At 38.4% G+C, this 26,833-nt stretch overlaps 1 protein-coding gene across 3 annotated transcripts in view; it reads left to right on the top strand.

Annotated features, from left to right (window-relative positions):
* Positions 1–25,825, top strand: part of LOC125049012 (homeobox protein prospero) — a 92,098-nt gene extending 66,273 nt beyond the window's left edge. For 2 of the 3 annotated variants that reach the window (XM_047648017.1, XM_047648010.1), the window contains 4 exons: positions 8,578–11,098; positions 11,927–12,081; positions 24,657–24,801; positions 25,249–25,825. In XM_047648017.1, coding sequence (XP_047503973.1) covers positions 8,651–11,098; positions 11,927–12,081; positions 24,657–24,801; positions 25,249–25,428 — 2,928 coding nt within the window. In that variant the 5' untranslated portion in view covers positions 8,578–8,650 and the 3' untranslated portion in view covers positions 25,429–25,825. The remainder of the gene's footprint in view (positions 1–8,577; positions 11,099–11,926; positions 12,082–24,656; positions 24,802–25,248) is intronic. The other variant, XM_047648023.1, reaches the window with a different exon arrangement.
* The last annotated feature ends 1,008 nt before the right edge of the window (positions 25,826–26,833 follow it).

Below are 26,833 nucleotides of genomic sequence, written 5' to 3'. Positions count from 1 at the left end.
TTTCTATCTTTAAGATAACATCTATATTTCTTTGAAGAACAATGATGAAAAATACCACTCAAAAGAAAAAATAGTGGTTAAGCATCTAAATTACATTAGATTATATTATACCTGGAAGAGAGAAACAGATTCACAAACATGTTTTAGCTTTAAGCAATTCGTGGCGTCTCTGCTACTTAAATTAAAATAACATTCGCTATTAAAACCACTTAAAAATTATGACATTTATATGTTTGTTTGAAAATCTGTTGATTTCTTTATTTTTATTGCATGGGAATGATGTAGAGAAGGGAAATATTTCCGTAAAAATTAGACGACGTCGGGTCACGCCAAATTAAACACGAGGAAGGTGGTATGTCGATGAATTTATATCGACATATATTTGAGAAAATTGAAATAATCTACAATAAAACATAGAAAGAACCTTCGTTTGTTCTCTCATAAATTGTCATTTAAAATATATGTACCTAGTACCTTTATAAAACATATTAAATTCTTGATATTAAAAAGTCTTTTTGCAATTAAAATAACCTTTATTATATGTAATTGCTTAGCAATGACATCTAATAGTATAAAAATTGCTGTAAATTTTCAATGAAATTGAATTACTGTAGGTACTTATGCACTTTCCAGGAATAGAGAACTGCCTTGCGATTCTGTAACTCAATAATAAAATAATAAACTACAAGCTCCCTCCTTATCAGAATGCCAAATCGTAAAATGACTGCTTTACGACAAATTTGAGTGCGACCGCCGCTGTGAAAACCGCTGTGAGAGTTGGAAAAGTGAGTTACAGAATCGCATGGCTCATATATTATATACATTTGTTCTGACCCGAGATGTGCGCTGTATGTTTTTCTACATCATGGACATATCCAATATGCATCAACCAACAAGGTTCCTCATCTAGGTATGGGTCTCAGATTTCTGTATCTGTTTTATGATCATTTGTAAATCTAATAGGCAAGTAGGTGATTAGCTCCTGTGCCTGATACGCCGTCGACATTTTGGGTCTAAGGCAAGTTTTCCTCACGATGTCTTCCATCACCGTTCGAGCGATTGTTAAATGCGCATTGCGCACATAGAATGATTGATGCACAGAAGGGAATCGAACCTATGACTTCAGGGATGAGCTTCGCGCGCTGAAGCCACTAGGCCAACACTGTTCAGTGGTAGAATGATCTCCTGCTCACTTTGCACACAGTATAAAAAATATTACTAAGAAAGTCGCTTAACCGACAAACGGTTTCAAATAACGTAAGGTATCTCGACATTGAACAGCCCTTTAAGGTGAAAGGGCACCCCTATTGCAATATGGAACCATATCAACAGGTTCTATAGGGCGGCCTCGCGTTCATATAATACCATCACATCGAATTCGTTTTGCGTACTTTATAATTTCGTATGTTGTTTAATATTGATTATATAATCTCATTTTTGACATCCTTGATTTATGTACTACAACTATAAAAAAACACAAGGATGTATTTCTACGGAAATTATTTCATGCACAATGATAGCAAGACTCGTGTACCTAACTTTCCTGTAATAGATAGCAACAACCATAAAGATTTAGTTTAGATTGTCTACCAAATAATAATAAAAGTTAATGACATTTTAAAAACAAATAATGAGTGGATATTATATATCACCAAGGTCATATTTCCACGAAAGGAGTGGTATTTTTTTTTTCTAGACTATTACGTCTTAGACATTCCACAAAATGTGCAGTCGCAATGTGCGGTGTTACTGTGTTGTCCGTAAATATGTTTAAACAGTAATACATTCGTAAAACACTTTTGCTCTTCAGTCTAATTAGATAAATTACTGTTAGTACTTTTACACTTAATACATATCAACAACGTAATGTTCATAGTATCCTAGTAGATAATAATAGCATTACCTTCTTTTATTTTTCCTGAAACCAAAGAGCAGAATCAGCTCTTACGATTTAATTCCACGAGCCAAGCGATATATATGCATTTGCTCCATAATATATACGATTTTTTTTAAAATTCTGCCTTGCGATTCTGTAACTCACTTTTCGCACTCTCACAGCGGTTTTCTCTGCGGCGGTCGCGCTCAAATCAGTCGTGAAGCAGTCATTTTACGATTTGGCATTCTGATAAACAATAAACTACAATGCCAGACTGCCGCTGCGCAAGGCTGTACATTTAAACTTAGTAACTCAAACCACAAGCTTTAAATATATGTATTAAAATTAAGCATTAAACAGATAATGTTATCTTCTTAAATGCGCAATTAACCACTAAAATTATCGAGAAGGTTTTCCAGGGACTGTTGTTAAGGAAATCTTTTATACTAATATCCATATGAAACGTGATAATATAGTCTATAATGCAAAGAGGAAATATCTGTTACGATACAACTCAAAACCAATTTACTAATTACAAACATACCTTCATCATTGTACAGTATCCTTGAGTAAGTAACAGAGTGTTTTATTTTTTTTTATTTTTTTATTTTTATATAATAGGGGGGCAAACGAGCTTGCGGGACGACCAAAAAGGGTAGTCCACGCAGCCCATAGACACCCATTTTAGTGGGTGCGTTGCCGGCCTTTGAGGGAGGAGTAGGCTCGTTTTTTAAAAATTTTGGAGGTCGTATCTCTGAGGGAAGACCCCCCCCGGGAGCCGATTCCACAGTTCGCTAGTTCGCAAAAGAAAATGCCTAGTGAAGCGGACCGTGGAAGACCTCCAACCATCAAGATGATGCTGGTGAAATTTAGAGGTCGTTCGGCTCGTACGGTGTTGAAAAGAGGCAGGAGGGATCAACCCAAACAATTCTTCAGAACACTCTCCGTAATAAATTTTGTAAAAAACGCAAAGAGACGCAATGTCTCTGCGTAGCGATAGAGAATCAAGCCGATCAGTAAGACATTGGAGATTGACAATTCGACAAGCCCTTCGCTGAATTTGGTCAAAAGGAAGAAGCTGGTATTTGGGAGCACCGGCCCAGAGATGCGAGCAGTATTCCATATGAGGTCGTACTTGAGCTTTGTAGAGCTGCATACGTTGCACCTCAGTGAAATACTGCTTAGCCCTACCCAAAACACCCAGCTTTTTGGAAGCCAGTTTGGCTTTTTCTTCCAGATGACTGCGAAATTGGACTTCTTTCGAAATGCCAACCCCAAGGATACTGAGGCTGTGTGACGAACTAAGGAGAGCGCCTTCAAATTGGGGAGATACGACAAAAGGATCTTTCTTGGCAGAAAACGAACAAACCTGAGTCTTTGTAGGATTAAACTTAACAAGGTTGTTACTACCCCACACAGAAACCTTCTCCAGAATCGACTCAATTTCGAGAACAAGTATGTTGCGACTCTCATCGACTTCAGATCGAGACATGTTCGGATGGCCGGAATATAATGTGTCGATGGTGCTGTCGTCTGCATAGCAATGGATGTTGTCGATATTCAACAGGTCATTGATATGCAGAACGAACAGGGTCGGCGAAAGGACACAACCTTGCGGAACGCCTGCATTGATGGGTCTAGGATTGGAACACGCTCCGTCAACTAGGACTTTAATGCTACGTCCTACAAGAAAATTTGCCAGCCATCGGCATAAGCCATCGGGCAAACCGTATGACGGTAGTTTCGAAAGAAGCGCCCTATGCCAAACCCAATCAAAGGCCTTAGCTATATCCAAGCTAGCGGCCAATGCCTCTCCCTTACTTTCCACAACTTCGGCCCATCTATGAGTTAGATAGGCAAGAAGATCACCAGCCGAGCGGCCACGGCGAAAGCCATACTGACGATCACTAATTAGCTGGTGCTCCTCCAGATATCGCAAGAGTTGCCTATTGATGATAGACTCCATTACCTTTGAAAATAAAGAAGTGATTGCGATAGGTCTGTAGCTGGATGGTTCAGAGCGGTCACCTTTTTTGGGAATGGGATGAACATGCGCAGTCTTCCATGAGCTTGGAACTACGCCCGAGGAGTACGAGAGTCGAAAGAGCCGTGTAAGCACCGGAGTCAGCTCAGAAGCACAGGTCTTAAGAACGATCGAGGGAAGGCCGTCAGGACCACTTGACTTGTGGGTATCAAGGGAGATTAAGGCCCTCCGCACACCAATCTGTTCGAATCGAACTTCAGGCATAGAAAACCCGCAATGCGGAATAGCGGGCGGTAAGGTCCCTGAGTCATTGAGCGTGGAGTTAGAAGCAAAGAGAGAGCAAAGGAGCTCTGCTTTCTCTTTCGCCGAGTGAGCCATCGAGTCATCCTCCTTTCGCAAGGATGGTAAAGAGGGCTGACAAAAGTTTCCCTGAGTTGCCTTCGCCAATGACCAAAAGGCTCGAGTTCCAGAGGGCAATTTCGCGAGCTTTTCACCAATTCTGCCAATATGTTCCGATTTTGCTTTAAAAATTTCTCGTTTAAGGGTTCGGGTAGCTGCGTTAAATTTCTTTTTATGGAGAGCTACATCGGGATCCTTTATGGCCATTGCGTGAGCCCAGATTTTATAGTACTCTAGCTTAAGACGGGAAGCCTCTTTGCAAGAGTGGCCAAACCATGGCCGAGATTTACCACGAATGGGGACCATAGAGTAAGGGATATAGAGTTCCATTGCTTGTAGCACCACATCGGCGACAGATTCAGCGCTGGCGTCAGGATCACTACCCTTGAAGCAGACTTGCAACCATGGGTATGCTGCAAAGAAATGACGCATGTCATCCCAATTGGCCGATTTGTAATGCCAGACACGACGGCATTCCGAAAACTGCGGGCGGGTTCGACGCCTAATTGGCACAACGGTTCGCACCAAGCAGTGGTCGGAGGACCCAAGTGGGGCATCCACAGTAACCTCATAGAAGTCTGGGTGAGAAGTCAGCATAAGATCTAATAACGAAGGCTGATGGTCAGCTCGGTCTGGTATTCGCGTAGGCGTTGTGACCAGTTGAGTTAGAGCATATGCAAGAGCGAAATCATGGAAGCCTCTTCCCGAATAGTCGGTCGTACGAGAATTTAACCACTCAGAATGATGGGCATTGAAATCACCCAGTATAACGACTTCAGCAGGCGATAGAGACAGAAGGGAATCGAGTGCAGTTTGGACATGTTCTATAAGTCGATCGACCTCGGTGTTGCCGCTGTGTGACCTGTAAAGGCAGCAGTATATGCGGGGATGGTCAGCACATTCTACGCGTACCCACAAGGTAGAAAGATCGGATTCTTCCAAATGTAAGAGGCGACGGAAATTTATATCCTCACGAATGTAAACGCATACACCGGCTTGTGGCCTAAAATTATGCTCAAGACAATAGCCTGGATAGTGCAAATGTTCAACAGACGAGGGAACTATCTTGGTCTCCGTTAGAAACAATAAGGCCGGCTTAGCCGTCTCGAGGTGAAAGTGGACGGGATTTAAATTAGATTGAAGCCCCCTAATGTTAGTAAAGTCTGTGTTAAATTGTGTTACCGTGAGTTTCTTTCTAGATTTGCCTCTGCAGTTGAGCGGTATTTTGTCCCCCCCAGAATACGCGGGACAGCCTGAGTGAGTACACCCAGGGACGGATTCTCCTGTACTGGAAGTGCAGGTACCCTCCTGGGGTAAAAAAGTTCTATTTAATAACGCTGCCATGATGATTCGGAGAGGAAGGAAATGAGCTTCCGGGAATCCCACAATATAAAACGAAACGCGACACACGTCCTGCGTGGGCCACTTCACGCTTTTTTTCAATGGGAGAGTGGTATTACCCCGGTCGTGTCGGCTCATTCGGCTGCTTACGCAGCATGACACTCCCACTACTTGGACTAACTGACTGCGCTGGTGGAAATAGTTATTGTTCAAATATCCCACCAGCGGGCGATGGGGTCGTCACTGCCCTACGCCTTAAAAATCCCTTAGTCGCCTTTTACGACACCCACGGGTAGAGATGGGGAGGTGCTATTCTATAAGCCGGCACAACACGGCTATGAAATATTTCCAAAATATTTCATAGCCAATACCAGGACTGGCCGCTTATAATAAATAGTATAATTTAACCAAAAATAAAATATAAACATTCAATGGACGTTATTTCTATGTGCGCATTTAACATTCGCTCGAACGGTGAAGGAAAACATCGTAAAGAAACCGACATATCTTAGACCCAAAAAGTCGACGGCGTGTGTCAGGAACAGGAGGCTGATCACTAACCTATTAGATTGATAAATGATCATGAAATGTGAGGCCCAGACCTAAAAAGGTTGTAGCGCCACAGATTTTTTTTATTAGATTGAAATTCAAATTAAGAGAGAGAATCTTTTATATTAAGAACATTTAAATATGTTCTATAAAGTATTTACAATATTCTTAAACTAGTAATAATAATAATTAAAAATTTGATCAATAAATAATTAAAATAAACCTTTAACGCTGGCAGCATTTCCTCGCTGTATTGCGATACTTATTTGTTGAGCGAGGAAAACACCAGCTCTGGGTGTTCTATAAAATATAATTAATATATGTTGCATGACAATTGCTTTATAAGAGAACAAACGAAGGTTCAAACAATTATGTCTATGTTTATGGTCACCCTTTTTGTATTGAACAATTTCGACCACAATTGTCCAAAGACCAAATATTATTTATTCATGAGTCGTAATTATTCGAGTAGTTTCGTGCACGCATTACGATACATGAGTTTTTATTATAAACAAGGGGTGGGAACTTAGCAAACATATCCGCTTCAATTATCTGTAATCATTTACTTACATATTAATAATTAATAAAATAGAAAACTTCAAAGTCCAGACGAGTTAGACATTTGTATGCATTGATTTCCAATAAACCGGAATGACACAGTATTAGTTAAATTACTTGTCAAAACTCCGTTTTAGTATCTGTCACCGATTCATAGATCACAACAAATTTTGACATTTGCCCATAGATACAGCACAGCTTTTTGGGAATAAATTCAAATATAACTTTTTGTCTAAAAGTCTTGATTTATTAATACATTTCTTATAAGAATGGAAGCACTCCAATATATGCATAATCTGGCCGAAATTTCAGTTATCTAGGTGGTTTAATTACATTTAGTTAAATACAATTATTATCACCTAACGATAACAGAAAACGTATTTAAAATAACCAAACATGACAAAATATTTTTATCTGTGGTTTTAAAACGTCATACTAGAAATTTAAAAACGCCTATAGAAAACAACAATGTATATAGAAAGCAAGTTTCCATACTAAATAGGTGCGGAAAGCGTTCAGTAAGGTTGACCAATGGTGGGTTGGACCGTGACGGTGGTTGCAAGTGGCTGGTCACCATCGGAAGTCATCCGCTATTGATAACATCTCATTGTGGCAAATTGCGGATGTTGGTAGAGACGCGAGATGAACATGACTCCATTGTTGATCATAAAATACCTCCGAGGTATTTTTTATAATTGAAACTGTCCAAAATAATACTTGTCATACAATATTTAAAAAATCTATAAAATAATTGAATACAAATAAATAAAATAAATAAATATATACAATTGTTATAAATACTTTCCTGAAAAACCCTAACTTTTTTTTTATTATACTAAAAAAACCCTTTGGTACATATTATCAAATAACAGTATTTCTTTAGAATTTAAGAAAAAATATTTTAAGTATAAGTTCCAAATAGTGAAGTGATTAGTTTCTCAGTTTCCTAATCAAAATTACTGTATCTCGTTTTATGTGAACACTATTTTTAAGTATAAAAATGTGTCAATTTTAGAAAATAGTGGTCCTCAAGTATTAACCTTATTTTAAACGTAAGAAAACGATTATTCAATTAATTAATATAATTAAAATGTACTTCGCTAAAGATTTAAATTGTACTTGAAGTGGGCTTATTGAATAAAAAAGATTGAAGCCTTGTGAGAAAGACACGCAAGACACGCAGTAGAAACAAATAATCTAATTATAAAAGAATATTCTTAACCATCTTAGTAATCTTATTAGACATACCGTGATGCAATGGAAAAACGCACAAATGCCGCGTGTCTCATAGAATTATTTCTGACATTTTTAGATTCCATTGTCCTGTTTGAATAAAGTCACGCTCTGAATTAATACGTGTATTGCTACCACGATTTATCAAGTTGCCTAACACTGATCAATATCTGATATTCAGGTTTCCATGAGCGCTAGTTACATACAATATGTAGATCATTTTCCTAATGATTGACATTCTCTTCAAATTTCAATAGAAATAATTAATATATGCTCGCCGTATTTAATTTTGACAGTTAACGCTATCTTGATAAATAAATATCTATAAGAAATGAAATAACTTATGAGTTTATAATTGCTAAAATGATTATTTGAAGACTTAAAATATATGTTAAATACATATAGTATGTTTAACTCGGAACTTAATTTATTGAGGTTATTTCAGTTACGTATTATTCAGTTAACTGTTAATTACTATTTCCTATATTATGTTTTACGTAATAAGTTTTAGTTTCGGAAAGTTGTCATACTAGATATAAGTCGACGTGCGTCCCATTTTAACGTTCAAGACGTAATGTAGAGACGCGGGCGCTTGTAGAGAGCAGGTGTGTTGATCAAGCTCCCCTCCTTATTGCAGAGCGGGCGATGCGGCTCGAGTAGCGCGGGGGCCTGCCCGCCGCCCGTCCGGCCAATCGAGGCCCGTCTAGCGGATGATGTCATCGGAGGAGGAGGCCGACTCACACGCGCCCTACTCGGATAAGCTCCTAAAGAAACAGAAACGCGTCAGACAGCGCGTGGACGCCGGTGAGCCGCGCAATTCTTATTCAACTCTCGCGACGAACGGACCCGCGCCTGCGCGCTCCGCACACATGAGTGGGGGACTTTACAGCGCCATCTTCGAGGGTCGCCAACACTTCGGCCTTTTTGGTCCTTGCTACGCGCCAGCTGAAATGCTCAACGAGCTGCTGGGCCGCGCACCCAAACAGGAGGACAACGGCGATGAGGCTAACGGTGGTGACGTGCTTCGCGATCGTGTTCTCAGAGATATTCTTCAGAGTCACAAGAAGGAACTCATGCGACTCTCCCCGGATAATAATAATGTGCTGGCAAATAATAACAACGATGAGCCTAAGGATGAAAAGCGGTCACCTGAGCGACCGATATCGCGGGACTCGCGACCAGATCTCGACGACGCGCTCCTGAGACTGGACAACGCTTGTGATTCTCGCACCTCACCGCCGCCTGCGCCGCAACCTTCAGAACAGCTTCTCGCTCCTAAGTCGGAACCTGAAGACCGCGATAGTGACGCTCAAAGGTCTTCTCCGCGACCACAGGATGTGAAACGTGCTCGTGTTGAAAACATAGTGTCTACAATGCGTTCTAGCCCTGCGCCTCAGCAACCTCAAGTGAACGGGTGTAAGAAACGAAAGTTATACCACCCGCAACAACACGACGGTGCGGCAGAGAGGTACGGTGCCAGCCACAGCAGTAGTGTACAGACAGTGTCAGAGGACTCCGAGGATGATGGTGAGCGACCTCCGATACAACAAAAGTTAGTAGAAAAAAATGCTTTAAAATCACAATTAAGAACTATGCAAGAACAATTAGCTGAGATGCAAGAGAAATATGTGCAACTTTGTAATCGCATGGGCCAAGAGTCAGAGACTATTGACAATGACGGTGCATCTAGTGATGTAGAACAGATTGAGGATACTGTTCCGAAATCAGAACCTGCATCACCTGCAAAGGAAGTTCCGCCACCAATACCTAACAGTGCACCACCAAATATGCTCTCTCAGGTCATGAGCAAGATGATCTCTGCTAAGATCCAAGCCACCCATCCTCACCTGCCACCTGGTTTCAATGGGTCACTCCCCCTGTTGCCCCATCTGCCGCACGGCGAACACATGCATCCTCCACACACGCATCAACACCTCAGCAATGCAGCCGCAATGTATTTAAATGTTAGCCAAAAAATATTTTTAGAACAAGAAGCCCGCATGAAAGAGGCTAGTGAACACCAACAAAATAATCAACATAGGCCACAATCTAACCAACACTCGCCCCAACAAAGGCAAATGGGGCAAACGCCTAAACCGCCCCTACCTTCAGAGCTAGCGGAACGACTAGATGCATTACGAAGCAACGCGGGGTCAGTCGGCTCTATCACAGGGGCAGATCTAGAAAGCCTCGCTGAAGTTCTGAAAAGTGAAATCACAGCGTCTTTGGCGAGTCTCATTGATTCTATCGTAACACGTTTCGTGCACCAACGACGTATAATGGGCAAGCAATCAGAGGCAGCCGCGGCTGCTGCGGAGCAACTAAACAAGGATTTGATACGAGCATCAAGAATGTTGGATAGAAAATCTCCACCGCCGAAAGCGCCTGAGCGACCGCCGGGACACATGCCAGGTAACCAACCCGTCCATCACCCGGGCGCCCCAAATGGCGTCCCATTTATGACCAATAATCAAATTTTTATGAGCCATATGAATGGCCCCCGTGCGCCAGGCGGCGCGGCGTTTCCGCTGCACCCCGAGGCGGGCGGGCCAGGCCACGGCGCTCACATGCGACCTCCGACAGGCCTGTTCCAGACGCCGCAGAAGCCGATGCCGTCGCACTTCGGCCCGATGAATGGACATTATGATCGGGAACAGAACATCGACCCCAGCGAGCCTCTAAGTTTAGTCGTGACGCCAAAAAAGCCTAAGCGGCATAAGGTGACAGACACGCGAATTACGCCCCGCACCGTAAGCCGAATCCTAGGAGAAGGGATGGGACATTCCCCTGAAAGCAAATTCCCCGAGTCGCCTTCTCCACGTCCTTACCCTGGAGGCATGGCGTTGCCGACGTCAGTTGCTATACCGAATCCGTCACTACACGAGAGTCAAGTGTTCTCGCCGTACTCGCCATTTTTTGTGGCGGGTGGAGGTCTAGCGCGGTCACCGCCCGCGCCGGAGCGGGACTCTCCGCCGCTGCCAAACGCACCGACGATGTTGCATCCTCTGCTAGCAGCGGCACACCACAGCTCGCCAGACTACCTCCGACACCACCCACACCACCCGCACCACGCGCAGCACCACCCGCACCACATGGACGCGCAGGACCACTCTGACTGCAACTCCACTGACCTGCCTTACGACGGAGTTCAGCCTACTATATCCTTTTTAATAGAGCTACACACTAATGTTTCATTTCAGCTTAACTTCGATACTTCGTAGAAATATCGCACTCGGCTTATAAAACTAAGATCGCAAAATATAAGACCAGCGACTGTGTTTACGTAATCCGGTCAAGTCCTCAAGCCGTACACGCAAACGGCCACAGATATCTTATTTCTACGTTTAACCTTACGACTGCGACCGCTTACTTCCTACTTAACAGTTAGATATACGACTCTTGAAACCCCACAAATGCTCGCGGTAAGTCTCCATACTTGGGCAACGTCTACGTAGAAAGGAAAATGTTCATTAGTAACACTAACAACGCTTTGATATTAAATTTTTATGTAGGTTAATACTTTATTATATAAAACAGTTGTACAGCAATAGATAATTAATTCAACAAGCCTAGATGCCGAGTGCGATATCAGATAAGGTGCTTTATAAGATTAGATGCAAATGGATTAAGGTATTGTGGTGCTTCGTTGAACCAACGTAATACAGGGATATAATCAGATTTACCAGCATTCCTTTTATCCAAGAATAATTGTATATCTATACCCATTAATTGTAATTAGTTCTTAGCCTAATTCCTTTAACGTCAATTATAGTTTTAGATATTATCGGATCAAAGTAATCCAATTAATTTTATTCCACACTTAAAAAGGTGCGCGATTTAATAAGACTGATCTGCGTTTAATAGAATTACAAGACGAGATTAAATAGAAATGACGACGCCATAATACCATACTCTATAGTCTATTGCATAATGTTTCGATTGATTGTGTATTTGTCAAGACAATATGATCCTTGATTCCGTTGCACTCTTCAACATTAACACCGATGCACCTACGCAAGGCAAAGCTGATGTTCTTCTGGGTGCGGTACCCGAGTTCTGCGGTCCTCAAGATGTACTTCCCTGACATCAAGTTCAACAAGAACAACACAGCGCAGCTCGTCAAATGGTTCTCAAACTTTAGGTAAGTGTTTTTATTACATTATTGTACGTAAGAAACAAGAAAATAATACTTCAAATGACTTAATTAAATTACCACAGAACACTCAATATACAAGCAATCTTGGAGTTAAACAAATTAAGAGCAATCACTGTCTTCGACTACGATTATCCAATCACCCCGTAATAATTCAATAAAGGGGTGAAAATTCACTATTTCCTAATAACAAATAGTCGGGCAACATCCCTATTTAACAGAAAGCAATTTGCTCTAAGATTTTTTTTTACTGAAAGTTTTTATATTATTAAATCATTTCTCTCGATACAAATAGACCGCTGAGTACTTGAAAAGGTCACAAGAGGTGCGAAGGGGAAAAATTACCTCGGTATTGATTTCCACTTGACTAATTTTCGCGCTATCTAAGTCCTGATAAGAGGCACCTGCCATCGCCGCGTGCCTATGATAAAGCTTCCCGTTCTTTGCATATCTATTGGCCGATATTCTAGCACTCCACCTCCCACTCGCACTTGATAACAAAGATAGAGACGAAGATAATATCTATGTTTGCTTAACACTTTAATTTGTTGTTATCAGAGCTTTATGCCCGTATCTTGAGCCAGTTCTTTTATCTATGATAAGCTTCGTAAAAGCTTTTCACGTAATGTATTTATATTTTAATAATAGTCTAGAATACGTTATCAGTTAATATTTGTGTGTTTCCGTTAACGCCGAGAAACTTCAAGACTTAATTAAAATTTATTTGGAGATTTTCCTCCTTCAACAGGATATAACCGCAAGAAAAGTAAATTAATTGAGAACGTTGACCGCGATAACTTAATAATAGGAAACATACTACGTTGTTCAAATTTAAAAACCCGAAAACCATTTGATAAGATATAAGAAACTAAGTATTAAGAAACGCAATTATTATTCATTTAAAACAGTATCGTTGTCTTATTCTTTACGATCGCGATTACTGCGTCAATTTTAAAACATTTTCCGACGAAACTTAAGTCCATTAAAATTGTACCCTTAATGGTTGCATTGTGGACAACGGAAAATGTCCATTTCCTTACGATAAACATCTCTGAAATACTGAAAGGGTGAGGGTCACACGAAGGTAATTACCTAGGTGTCTACAAATGATATTTTAAAACGGAAACTTCGATTAACTGTTAACATTGAATGTTTTTTTAAATATAGCGATATTAAGCACGTAGGTGAGAAGTCTTCATGTTAAATACGCGATAACGATATAGAATAAAAATATGTTTATTATGGAACATAAGAAATAGGTATCACTTATTCCTCGCCATTAAATTTTAATCGGTAGACATATCCTCATCGACAAAGAAGACAGAGGGAGGCCGAGAGAAAAAGCCAGCGTAAAAAACTCTCGGTACTCTTTTAAAATAGCAAATCATCAAACAACACTTATTTTAAAACAAATATCGCAAATTAATCGTTAACTTTATAGTAAGCCTTTATACAGCTTTTCTTTAATACTTTTCTTAAATTTATTAAACGGCAGAGATAAAAGAGCCTCTGGGATTTTATTAAAGAAGAGTATGCCTTTTTCCAAAAAAAAATTACTTATTAGTCTAGTACGGGGAAATTGCAGCCTGCGTTTGTTTCGAGTATTAACATTGTGCGTATGTTCTATTTTTGTACATATACTTAAGTATATTATGTGTATTGGACCGTTAATTGGGACATTCCTTGATAGGGTTTTATTTACATCGCCACAAGTTGAACAAAAAAACAGTTGTATAAGTCGTAATTAACGTTATCAGACTAACTTAAATTTAATGAAACTAATTAGATTGATAAGTGTTTCGTGATAAAAAATAATAGTTCATTACGCTATTAACATAGTTCGCTAATAGTGAAAAGACGCAAGTTTGAGTATGGAAGCCAACTAGCCACTTGTTGACGTACTGTGTGCACACCTCAAGGGTTCTAAAGGCGAGAACCCTTCAACGTCTTTTGCTATCGCTCCGTCGCCCAGTGTGTACCGACCTTAAAGCGGTTCCTTTTTAAATTACCGACCACATCCTCATAATATTATTCTGTACACGAAAGTTTATTTCTCGAAATTAACACGACGTTCTTTACAAAGTCCTCGGGGTCCAAAACAAACATACTTCAAAGTCGATGCAAAGACAAATTCTTTTAGCGCGCAACTCAAAGAAACTCAGGCAAACAAAGAGTCACTCGGAGAATTAGCCGCGACGATAGCTCTAATTAGCAACGGTGACTCGTTTAAGTTATTTCGCTTAATTAAGTTGCGCAGAAGTGGTCTACGGCCGGCCCGCTACAAGGCGTCGTAAATTGTTAGAATAGGCGACACTCCAATTAATCTTTATACACATCCAACTACCACGAGTGTGTGCACTTAGACTAGACGAGACTAAAACCTTTTACCCGCTCTCACACGGCCGAGCTGGCTCACGACACAATGCCCCGCCGCCTGCAGCAGCTAAAGCCGGCCACTGATGCCTTTAATGACACGCTCACGACTTTTTTAATTAATAATTTATTCATCTCATAAACACGGCTCTCGTAAAGTTAGACACCGTGAAATTATCACAGCATCGCATCGGCAAAGGGAAATGTGGAAATAACAAGATTTTCAATCATCAGAATTACTTTTATAAAGTTAATATTTTTTATTAATTCAACTGAGAATAAATTCTCTCGTATGCAAGGACTCTTACAGTCGGCAACGGAAATGCTGCCAACCTTACGTCGCAATTTTCATATGGCTTTTTAACTTACCGCGCTAACTCGCTCCGTACATACTTGGTTCAATATTTAATTTTTTGTAATTAAAAACTTAAGTGCGCAATTTTATTTTTTCCAAACACTAGAAACGTTATCAAAGTGTGAAGGAAACGTATGACGGGGTTGATCTCACATCGGCGAGGCTATTTTGTTTCGCTATCCCCCATGGTGTGAAGTCGCCTAGCTTTGCATTGTGTGAGCTGACTCTAAAATTTAATTGGTTGGCTAATACAGTGCCACCGTGGAGTCTAATTTACGTGTTAACATTTTTAATAAGGCCAGGCGAGGCTAGGGTGCCAAGTGGCCGGCCATTTATATCGCGCCACGCTCATGTAAGCACCTCCAGTAATTAATCCTACCCTTTCGAGGAAGCTTATGAGTAGTTTTTCTTCTAAAAAGCTGCTAATTACGCGTCACTCTAGTTTTCACGTCTTACGAGTGGTAGTTTTGTTTGGCTGAATTAATATGTAACTGGAGAATTTATAACTACGTTAGCCCGAAAGAATGTCACGCCTTGGTACTAAATTGTAGGCAATGTCTCTTCTGAAAGTGAAGGTTTTCACGCACGCGACGCGCTTAATAGTTTAGGCGAGGCGTATATTTACATATCATTGCGACGTAACCATTATAAAGTATTAGTTTGGGCTAGCATCGTTAATAATATAATTAAAACACGCAAGGCGCGGTACTTATCGCTGTAATCAAGTACCTATCGGGCCATGTGTGGGGCTGACGCCGCGGTCGCCGGCCAATCTTCCTGTGCCCTACTTCGCTCGTATCAATATCGAAACTTTTATGAGACATAAATGGAAATATAATATGCTGATAAAGCTGCTTTGATGTTCATTAGTCACATATTCCTTATCAAAATCACAAACTTCTTTTTTGTATTACAATAATTTCAATCTACAATAATTCTGGCCTAATACCAATAGAACAAAGGTTCTAGCGTGATCCAAAGACAACAACGATCGCACAGAAGATAAAACATTGCATGCGAACATCGACTATAGACAATTCCTTAACGTAAGCATGAGTAAGCCATCCATCAACTAATGAAAGCATAATTAGAAAAGTGCTTGTTTCTTCCGACCGGCCTTATCTTGTCTTCGAACCATTACAATGCTTTAATTACCACACCCTTTAACGCGTTTTGATTAGGTTACTAAGTATATTTTAGCCTAATTATGCGTGTGATTAAGACTGGGGTGGAGCTTTTAGATTTTTTTTCTGACGTAATTTCTTAACAGCTAATTAAACAAAAGCATACCAAGAATTAATAATTGCTATGACATGTCATGTCTTCATGTAGGGAACACGCACGGCGCGCCTTGCCCGGTCTCGAAGGAGTGGGAGCGGCATTCTTTCATTAGCATTTGCCTTAAAAACCTTAATACGCCTCTAATGACACGACACACGTTTGGGCGGGAACAGTGCTGTCACGCGATCTTTACCGCTAAGACAGCTGTCACAATTACGCCACAGATTATAGTGTACTATTTATAAATATTGACATTAAAATTTCACCCACGTTACGTTATATTTAATATGCTTCGGTAAATAGACTCTTTATAAGATTGAGTTCATTATTATATGTGTACTGAGTTAATAGAACATTTATTACTGTAGGTGTGGGATAAGAAAGTTTTATTAATTTCTTCGGTCGGTGACAGACACGCCTTCGTTTTACATTACATAATTTCCCACGTGACACCGACTCAAGCACTTCAATGTCTAGTTCCTTATGACATATATAAGGATGACTCATTTTAACCTAAATAAAAAACACTGTATTTGCCACGCAGTGAGAGAATGATATCTAACTGTAATTTTTGTAATCATTCACAGTGTAGGTAAAAACGTTACCTACCTAACCTACATAGTAGTAATAAAAATCATTAAAATTAATCAAAAGAATGGCTATATTTTCAGTGTAACTGTTTATTATTATATATAATTTATGTTAGCTGTAGGATTACGAAATAAATAAAGAAGAAAATTTAAAAAAAAATTAAAAAGTCCTTGCGATACATATTCTACTTCAGTATTTATATAAATAACTCCTAAAATTTTCCAGGAAAAGATCTCTCCTTACCAATGAAGTAGATAATTCTTCAAATCCTCTCAAAAATAAGAGTTATTTAAAACAAATGAGTGTACAAACTATAATAGTTTATTTGTTATTAATAAAATACAAACTTATTAATGAGCAAACTAGAGTTCATGTTAAAAATATGAAACAAAGAAACGGACCAATTCTATATAAATACAACAAGTATTCTTCATCATTGGCCATTATAATAAGACCTTCCGTTACTTAACTAAACAAATGATATACACAAGTACGGTTTGCAGCCAGAGATCTTTCAGAATGGACGGTAATTTAGTTAAAGCGAGATAAAATGGTGCGCAAACGCTTCCGTTTGATAGTGGTCACTGCAAAGACAAGGATATAACAAGGACAAAAAGTTATTGTTGATAACAATGTATTATGGACTTTGGACGAAATAAAAAGTAATTATATGAAATGGTAGTTTAAAACGAAACTCAAAAACTCTAAAGTACAGCGCAACTTCTTAAACAAAGCGTGAAAAACTCAGTCATGTATTATTTTATTGAAACAAAGTGAAAGTCATAAATCATTTATTCATATAGGAACGCAATGTACACTTATGAACGTCAAAAAAGAAATATATATGAAATGCTTCTAATTTTACATTTATTGCCAGTTCTCAAATCAAGGGCGTAGAACGGAAGAGAAGAACTGGCAATAAACTCTAAGTCTAGTAACTATAAAGTACAGCGCAAGTTCTTGTACGAAACGTCAAACTCACTCATGTATTATTTTAATGAAACATATTGATTTTATCTGTAAAGCCATCAAACTTATAAGTAAAAAATATACGTGTCGTAGGAAATCTTAGTAATAAATAGCAATGACAAAAGGCCCGGGGGAAATAACTTGAGTATAGTGAAAATGTGAGCAAGCAGGCGGTTTGACGTAATGACGACTGGCAACACTAAAGTAATTATTGTTAGACACGTGATCAACGGCCGCCATATTAAACATATTCGCGGTTCTGATTACATATTTGTTCAGATAAAATAAATACGAGATGCGATGACAGATTCGTGAATGTAACGCGTGTGAATAGCTTTTATTAAAAAAAATTGCAAAACATTCTGATAATTTGATGCTTGATTTTATGAAAATGTCTGATCACTAATCTTTTATAAATGTTTGGCTTCGCTGTTTGTATTTGGATTTGAATTGAAAGGTTTTTGAAAACACTAAATTAAAATACTATCACTTTATAATAGTTTTGATTCTAATTTGATAATTTATCCTGAATTTAATCATACTTGTGCAGAGCTCGTTAAATTGAAAAAGGTAAAATACAAACTATCTTTTGTTTAGAATAGCGCCTAATTTTTTATACTATCAAGCACTCGACATATAAAATTCAGCATTAGTGTAATTTCATAACGGACGGCTCAAAGGTTCGCATCGTTGTATACTTTTTACTGTGGACACTCGAGGAAGCTAAAAATAAAGAACTGTCAGAACTGGTTTTTGAAACTGTCTCAAAACAGTAATTAGCGAACTAATCCTGAAATCAAGCAACCGTGAACGGTCAGCTTTATGCGCGCACTTAAACGGCCTCGCGTCTGTTCAACCCCTTTTTTTTCGAAATTTTAATACCGAAGCGAGTATAGTTGGGGTAATAAAATCTCCGCAAGCACTCAAATGAGCTGAACTTTTGAAGCGTGGGGTACAAGACAGAGGCAGGTCAGTGAGGAGGGAGTCATTACACAGGACCGGATTCCGATTCATCATTGTGATTCCCTACAAACCTTCAACTGTGAAACTGTGAACTGTGTGTGTTATTTTAGCTTCAATTCAAAGTCAAAGTCAACAATCATTTATTATTAGGTAACACAATGTACACTTATGAACGTCAAAAAAGAAATGCTTCAATTTTACATTTACTGCCAGTTCTCAAGGTACGCCGAACGGAATACAAGAACTGGCAAATTGCTATCATGTATCGTGTTTCATTGTTGTTTTTGGAAATGAGATCGTAACTAAAACGTAAAATTCGCATTTCCCGTTTCAAGATAAGAGAATAATTCGCGAGAAAGTCGCAAAGCGTATGGGTAGATAACCGTCTACAACCCGCATCGTAACGCGACAGTTTAAATACGTGTTAAGTGCCGATTGTCAAATCTATTAGAGAGTGTTCTTCACTTCACTTCATTAATATTTAAATATATATTCCCTTGCATTACCTTATTTGTTGGACAATCATCAAAACCGGAAGTAGCGAGTGCGGCCCTGAGTCGGACGGCGGAGGCTGAAAAAAAGTTTTTTCACTAACTGAAGCATTAATCCGGCCCGGTATTAGTTTACTCGCTTTTAGTCGTGGCTGTGTGCGCCGCCGCGTATGTGTGCTCACCGCCGTGCGACTTTTGCACAGAGAACAAGAATGTAGAGCAGTCGTTTTTTTTTTAAACAATTTTTAGCCAACTTTTCGTATACAACTTTTAACGCTGTAACTGAGATCAATAGTGTCCTGTTTTTTGTATCCGTTAAATTCATCAAACTGCTACCTGTCTAGTTAATCAGAACTATTTTAACTCTCTCTCTCTCTTGTTTTGACTTATTGATCGAAGTAGTCATTTTATCCTTTTTGTTTGGAGTATATTTATTTCGTCAGAATAAAACGTACAAAACGCGTCTCTATCAATTGAATACTCTAGCAACATCGGCTCATTCCGGCGTGTTATACGAAAGCTGGACGCGGTCCACTAACGCACACATACGCCGCACACATACACAACCTGTAATACCTCCCCTATCATTTCAGTGAGCCGTGCCTGCATCAGGTTTTAATAACCATTGTATTTGGCAACGATCGAAATGAGTATATTTGAAGTCAGTAGGAAATGTCTGAAAACTATTTTTTACAGGGCAAAGTTACGCGTTTATAAGCACTCTTTTTTGTTTTATATAACGCTCGATTGTGTGCGTTAGCTCCTTTTCAATACTGATTTGTTGGTTTTATATCAAAATATTTCTATGAAGTGATTCAGGTGCATATTTGCGTTTTATAAATGAGTGTTTTGTGCTCGCTCCGCCAATGTTTAGGTGTAATTGTTTGATGACTACAGTTCTATTATAATTAGGCCGTGAAAATGAAAGAGCACAAAAAGGCGGTTTGTTTATTCCTATAGAAAAATTAAGAAGAGTACTTGAGGCTTAATTTTTGTGGACCCATTTTCGCGGAATTCGGGGAGCGTTGCTTCAAAAGTTCAAGTGCACTTTTATTTTATTCTTTATTTAAATTATGGATTATCTGTGTCACAATAATGATGGCCTGTCACGAAGATGTTGGCGTAGAAGTTCGTTATCGGTTAGCGGTTAGCCCGCATCGCGAAACGGTTAACTGTGTATATGTTAAGGCAGACATCGGTATGTCGATATGACACTTTAACCCATATTCAATAATTGCTTTATTAACTTGTTTACAAACATTTCTTTGAGTGAATTAAACAAAAATATCTAAATTTATAGTCTGTGCTTGTTGTCTTTATTGCTCTTATGGAAATTCCATTTGTCAGACGAAAAAGACAACATTTGTCATAGGAGTGTGTCTAAAGCCATAAGATTTCATTCGATGTGAGAATCTTAAAATATCTCATATATTTGTCGTTATATCAGACTCCCTAAATATGGTAAATCATTGCCAATTTCTATCCAACGAAATGGCTAGGATTAATGCAGCATTGTTGACAGATAGGGGCTGCGTATGCGGATCTGTCGACCTGTCACAATGGACCACAACGATTTCTATACAATTAATAATTCTCTTTAACTCAACCAAATATTTGAGACATAGGTAAAGTTAAGTATTCCAAATTTCGCCAGTGCTTAAAACCATTTTATTCAATATAAAGAACTGGAAACTTTTTATTCAAATATCTCAAATCTTATGGCGAAGAATCTAAAGTTTATAAAGACTAATTCTCGCCAAACGAGTCAAAAAAGGGAAGAAAATATTAAACAATGATCTGACCCCTCGAAGAGATTTCTTAACGACTACTTACGATGTAGAGTTGTGATAAACAGACTGGTGATCCTACTTTTTATTATTATTACGTCTTACATGTAGTATTTTGTCTTGCATTGACTTAGACGCATATTTGGTCCGTTGTGCAATACCTGGCTAATTAGGCCAACCTAGCTCCTTCCAGAAGCTTAGGCACTTCACAGGCTTCTTGATATTCTTAGTTTATAGTTTCTATAATATATTTTTATTTATCATGATATATACGTATAATTTGTATTTTCAATTGTCTTAGCCTACAAAGTACCTAATAATAAAAATAATTAAAAAGAAAATTAAAACAAATTTAAAAATTTAAAAAGAAATTCTTTGCGTTTTAACGTCATTTAAAAAAAAAACAAAATTTAAAAATCTTGGATTTATATATGTGTATTAGGTTTTTATTACAGCTGATATTATTGAATTAAGAATCAGTATATTTAATCAGGCAATAGGCGAATAGACTTTAAACATTTTAACTTAAAGATATAAGAAATATCTTCACTTACAAAAACACGTTAGTTTACCTACTATTATTTAAAGGGTGTCTACGAGAATTAAACTCTATGTCAGCTTAGCGGTTCACACGGGAATCGAAGTACTTCTTGAGGGGACCCTAAGAAAGTGTCGAGATTCTCTCAACAATAGATCGTTTTTTTAACACCCTTTGTGGTATACTTGCAAACCATTTAGATATAAGCAAAATTACTGTTTGTAAATCTCGTTTCGTTTCACAATCTTACGAATGCAGCAAGAATTTGTTTGGGATTGTTTGAATTTAATAATTTACTATAATAATTAATACATGAAAAGTAAACAAGTTTTGGGAACATACGTTTTGGTTGAATCGCATTATTACAACGTGATTTTGATTGCCAACCAGCCTTGCGATTCTGTAACTCACTTTTCGAACTCACACAGCGGTTTTCACAGCGGCAGTCGCGCTCAAAACAGTCGTGAAGCAGTCATTTTCGAAAGCGAGTTACAGAATCGCACGGCTGTTCCTATTAAAATTATTATTAATTACGTAATATAACTAAAATCACGTTTCATGCATTGAGTGCTTGAACATCAAAAGTCTACAGTATTATTGACATCCGGTACGCTTTTAACTTCCGGAACTTAACCCTAAGTAACCCATTGCAGCATCTAATGAAAGCCTCAATGAACAATGAAGAAAACTCTGCATACAATTTTAATTTGAACTTCATTCTTATAAACAATAAAAATCTTCCAAAGAATTTCTTCGTCAGTTCCGATTCCAGTGGAACTTTGAAAAAAAACTTCGCCTAAGAAACTCCGCAAAAAATACCAACTGCTCGCAAACAATGACATTCAAGACTGCGTTCAGGTAAACGAAAGATGTCTTGAGAAAACATTTATCTCTGTCTAAATATCGACCTTAACATCATAGAAATTGAGCACTAAATTGCGCAATCACTGTAAAAGAACCATTGTGTTAAAGATATAAACAGTTTTAGCCTTTAAATTAAACACAATAAAATATATAATTGTACAGACATTTTAAAGATTTATTAACAATGAAACAGCTGATAGAGTAACGGTTTTTAATTCTCCGATATTCGTAAGTGCAAAGTCCATAGGTTAACTATATAATTTCCGCAATATTTTATAAAAATTGTCTTAGATTGAATAATAAATTTTGCTACGAAGCTACTACGCCGCTACGTGTAAGCAATAGAATGAAAATTATCCTACATAAGAAACATATGTATTTATTATTCTCATATGTTTGTATGTTTTCACCATTACCTCGATGTGCGTCGCTCCACAACTGAGCGTTTTTTAAGGCGGTTTTTGCGCACTACCACTACGTAGAACCAGCTGCCCGCTAGTATTTCCGAACCAATTCGACTTCGGTCCTTCAAGAAAAGAGCGACCAATTCTTAAAAGGCCGGCAACGAACTTGCACCTTCTGACAATCTCCTTACAATATATGTATAAGTGAAACTTATTTGGCAAACTTATTTTTAACTCTTATTCATATTTATACAAATCTATAACTTTAGATTTCCGAGACTGAGAGGGAGGGAAAAAGGAAGACATGTTAGGAATTTAATTCAAATAATAAATTTATTTTTTAAAGTTATTGTTCAACAATAAAAACATGAGGAATTTTAATTTACAATTCGTCATTTGAGATTTCAATAAATTATTTTGCATAAAATATAAAATACTAATACTATATAATTTCATAAATTCTCTTTACGAAATTTTAATTTTAAAAATAGAATTTCTATAAGGTAATTTACCGTTCTCACTATCTCTCAATCGGTCTCAATCGCTGTCTCCCTTTTCTTCGTCAAAAATGCTGCACATCTTCGTGACGTATTTTACCCTCATGCGCCTGAAGAAGTTTCACTTCAAAAATATGTTTTCAATTCTTTTACTATTAAGATCATGAGTAATCATTACTCCAGACAGCCACTTAGTGGTCACACGTGTTAAAGACTTATCTATCACATAATTAAAAGCCAAACAAATTATTATTTAAACACGTGAAACCACTCAAGTTACTCCATACACAATCTTTATTTGTGAACCAGTGAAGAATGAATCATTTTATAATTTGTCCCTCTAATTAAAGCATTCAATGCTTGAATACCTAAACATCATGTCACCTCCCGCCAGTTAAAAAGACATCTAATTATTAAGACACTTCATTTACTTACTCAATTAGTAAGGCTGGCAATATCTCGCGGAGTGCCAATTAAAAAATAATAGAAACCCCAGCGTGCGAGCGAGAAGTTCGAGCACTCTCCCTCGCGCAAGTGGCTTAGGGATGATCCGCTTCGATTGATAGCTGTTGACTATTTATTGAGTGATTTGAAGTTTCACGTGGTTCTCGCGAGTTCGCGACATATTTTTAAGGCCGTGTTATTTTTTTAATTGTGACGCAAGCATTTTTAAAAAAGGAACAACCGAGTGCGTACCTCAAAATGTTGCCAATTATTGGCATTCGCTATTCAAATTTTCCGGTTAATCAAATCTGACAGAGGTTTTATAGGTACTATAAACCTCCCGTCGTTCGACGAGACGAGAAAAACTGAATTAGCCCGTTTGAATGCGAACTCGTAAGTAATTAGCCCTGCGAGACACTCGATTCGCTCTCGTAAGCGATGCGGACCAAGATAGCGATGATACGCGACAAGCGGACTGAGCGAAAATGACTAATCAAATCCTCTCAGCCCTCCGACGGCTTTCGAGTACTTTTTATATTCTCATTGTGCTGTGAAGTGTCACACTGCAGGTGAATTTATCCACGCATCATACCAATTGGCATAGCCTTTTGCTTCATAAAAGCCAATCAGCTGCGTTAGTTTTTAACTAGGGATATATGTAAAATAAATCAGTGGCGCTACAACCTTTTTAGGGTCTGGGCCTCAGATTTCTGTATCTGTTTTATGATCATTGTCTAATAGGCAAGTAGGTGATCAGCCTGTGTCTGACATACGCCGTCGTGTTGGGCAAGGCTAAGGCAAGCCGGTTGCCTCGGTTCACTGTTTGAGCGAATTTTAAATGCGCACATAAAGAACGTCTATTGATGCACAGCCGGGGATCGAACCTACGACCTCAGGGATGAGAGTCGCACGCTGAAGCCCAAATACATACGTATTATTTCCTTGTTTCTTCCTCTGATTTTCACATGTTTTCGAACATTTTTCTAACAGATTGTGTATTTTACAGAGAGTTTTACTACATTCAAATGGAGAAGTACGCACGTCAGGCCATAAGCGAAGGTCTGAAGACGGCGGACGACATCCACGTTGCTGGAGACTCCGAGCTGTACAGGGTTCTCAACCTACATTACAACAGAAATAACCACATTGAAGTAAGTTTTACTATCTTAATATATATAAATTACGTGTCACGTTGTTTGTCCGCTATGGAATCCTAAACTACCGAACCGATATCAATCAAATTTGCACACCGTGTGCTGTTAGATCTAACTTAAAAGATAGATAGCTTACATCTCAATTTATACCCGCAATATTATTTTATTGCAAAATATTTGTTTATTATTTGATAGTCACAATTCTAACAGATGGCGCAGTGTTGAAAGTACCAACGTTTCACATAAGCTACAATTTAATGGCATAATCACCAATAAAGCATGGTGGTCCCCATGACTGGTGTTCTCCTACCGTTTCCCTTGAATAGTTTACTACTATGTAATATAACAAAAAGCTTAGCCGAGTCTGCTAGTATATCTATAAACGTATTTTCAGCTGTTTGCAGTGTGTTTAATGGTGCTAATTTATCCATTTCTTTTCTCCAGGTTCCACCAAACTTCAGATACGTGGTCGAGCAGACTCTCCGGGAGTTCTTCCGCGCCATACAGGGCGGGAAGGACGCTGAACAGAGCTGGAAGAAATCCATCTACAAAGTCATCTCGCGACTTGACGACCCCGTGCCGGAGTACTTCAAGTCGCCAAACTTCCTTGAGCAGTTGGAATGAGCGCGACGCGCAACGCACACTAGTTTCGGCAACAAAATTCGAAAATAAAATAAACATTGGACGATTGTTCGCACACCAAAATTATACGACACTCGCATTTAGGCCTTCAGATTCAAAATTATTAATAAAAGTTAAATTAAATTATTAAAATGGAATTCGTACGTTGAACGTCGACAGCGTGGCGGCGGGCGGCATGTCCCGCCACGGCCTGGGCTCTCCTAGGAAATTCATTAGGTTATATGAGTAAGAAGAAATTTAAGTCACCTAGAATTTTATTTGTGCACATAATATATTTCGCTATATATAATTATTATTATATTATTATTAAGTATTATCGTAAATGGTTTTTATAGTTATGTATATCTTAAATCATTTATTGATTTATTCTTTAAGGAAGAAAACGATTTAATATATTAACTGCTTAAGTTTGAAATTTTTCGTTGTTTTTATTTCATTTCTATACCTAATCCTGGATCCTTTTGTTTTGTTTGTTTCGCGTAGGCGTTCAGTTTGTTGGCACAGTTCGCGTGTCCGAAAATTGTCAACCTTTACCTCGTCATAATTATTTTAGGAATAATTAAAGTTAACCATAGACATTAGTACAATAGAGCAGGGTTATTTTTCGATCCACAGACAAAGAATTTAACATTATTTTTATACTGATAGCCGGTTATATGTTCGTGCAGAGTTTTCAATAGAATAAGGAATACAGACTCCAAATTCTAAAAAAGTAAACATCCTCTGTTATTATTCAATTACACATCCTTGGTTTCATTCACACTTTTCGGCAATGTTCGGCAAATGGTTTCAGTTGGTCCGGTACCCTCGTTCTGGACATAGGTTTAAGTTTATTCGTTAGATAAAATATATTCCGTAATGCGTGCATACATCTGAGTGCTCGAGCGGCGTATACGAGTTTAGTATTGTAAGTTACTATTTCGGTTACGAATTATACAATTTCCGTTTCCTAGTTCAAATGAACGCCAATTATCTTGTAATCCATATTTTATTTTAATTGTAGGCATATTTAGAGTTTAAAACTGGAAATCTGAAACAGCTCGTATCCGCCGCCAGCGAATGACACACGGCGTTTATCTCTCCACACACACACCCACACAGGCACAATAGATGAAGGCAAACCAAATAACAATCCAAGTTCAACATATACAATTAAATTACCAAATTACAAAAACGCACCAGGGCCACCTCGTCCGATCAGAAGTGCCTTCAGAAATGTTGATTTTTTTAAAAAAGAAAAAGATAATAAATAACAAAGGGCCCTCAATAGAACTTCCCGCCCAACCAAAGGCGCCGTGTCTCCTTCGTGCACTCAAAAGCACGCATCCGTTCGCCATATCGAACAAGCAGTATACATACACACTTACTATTATACTATAGAAGAATA

Source organism: Pieris napi, chromosome 1 (genome assembly GCF_905475465.1).
Source record: "Pieris napi chromosome 1, ilPieNapi1.2, whole genome shotgun sequence".
NCBI lineage: Eukaryota > Metazoa > Arthropoda > Insecta > Lepidoptera > Pieridae > Pieris > Pieris napi.
This window is presented reverse-complemented; position numbering and strand designations above follow the sequence as displayed.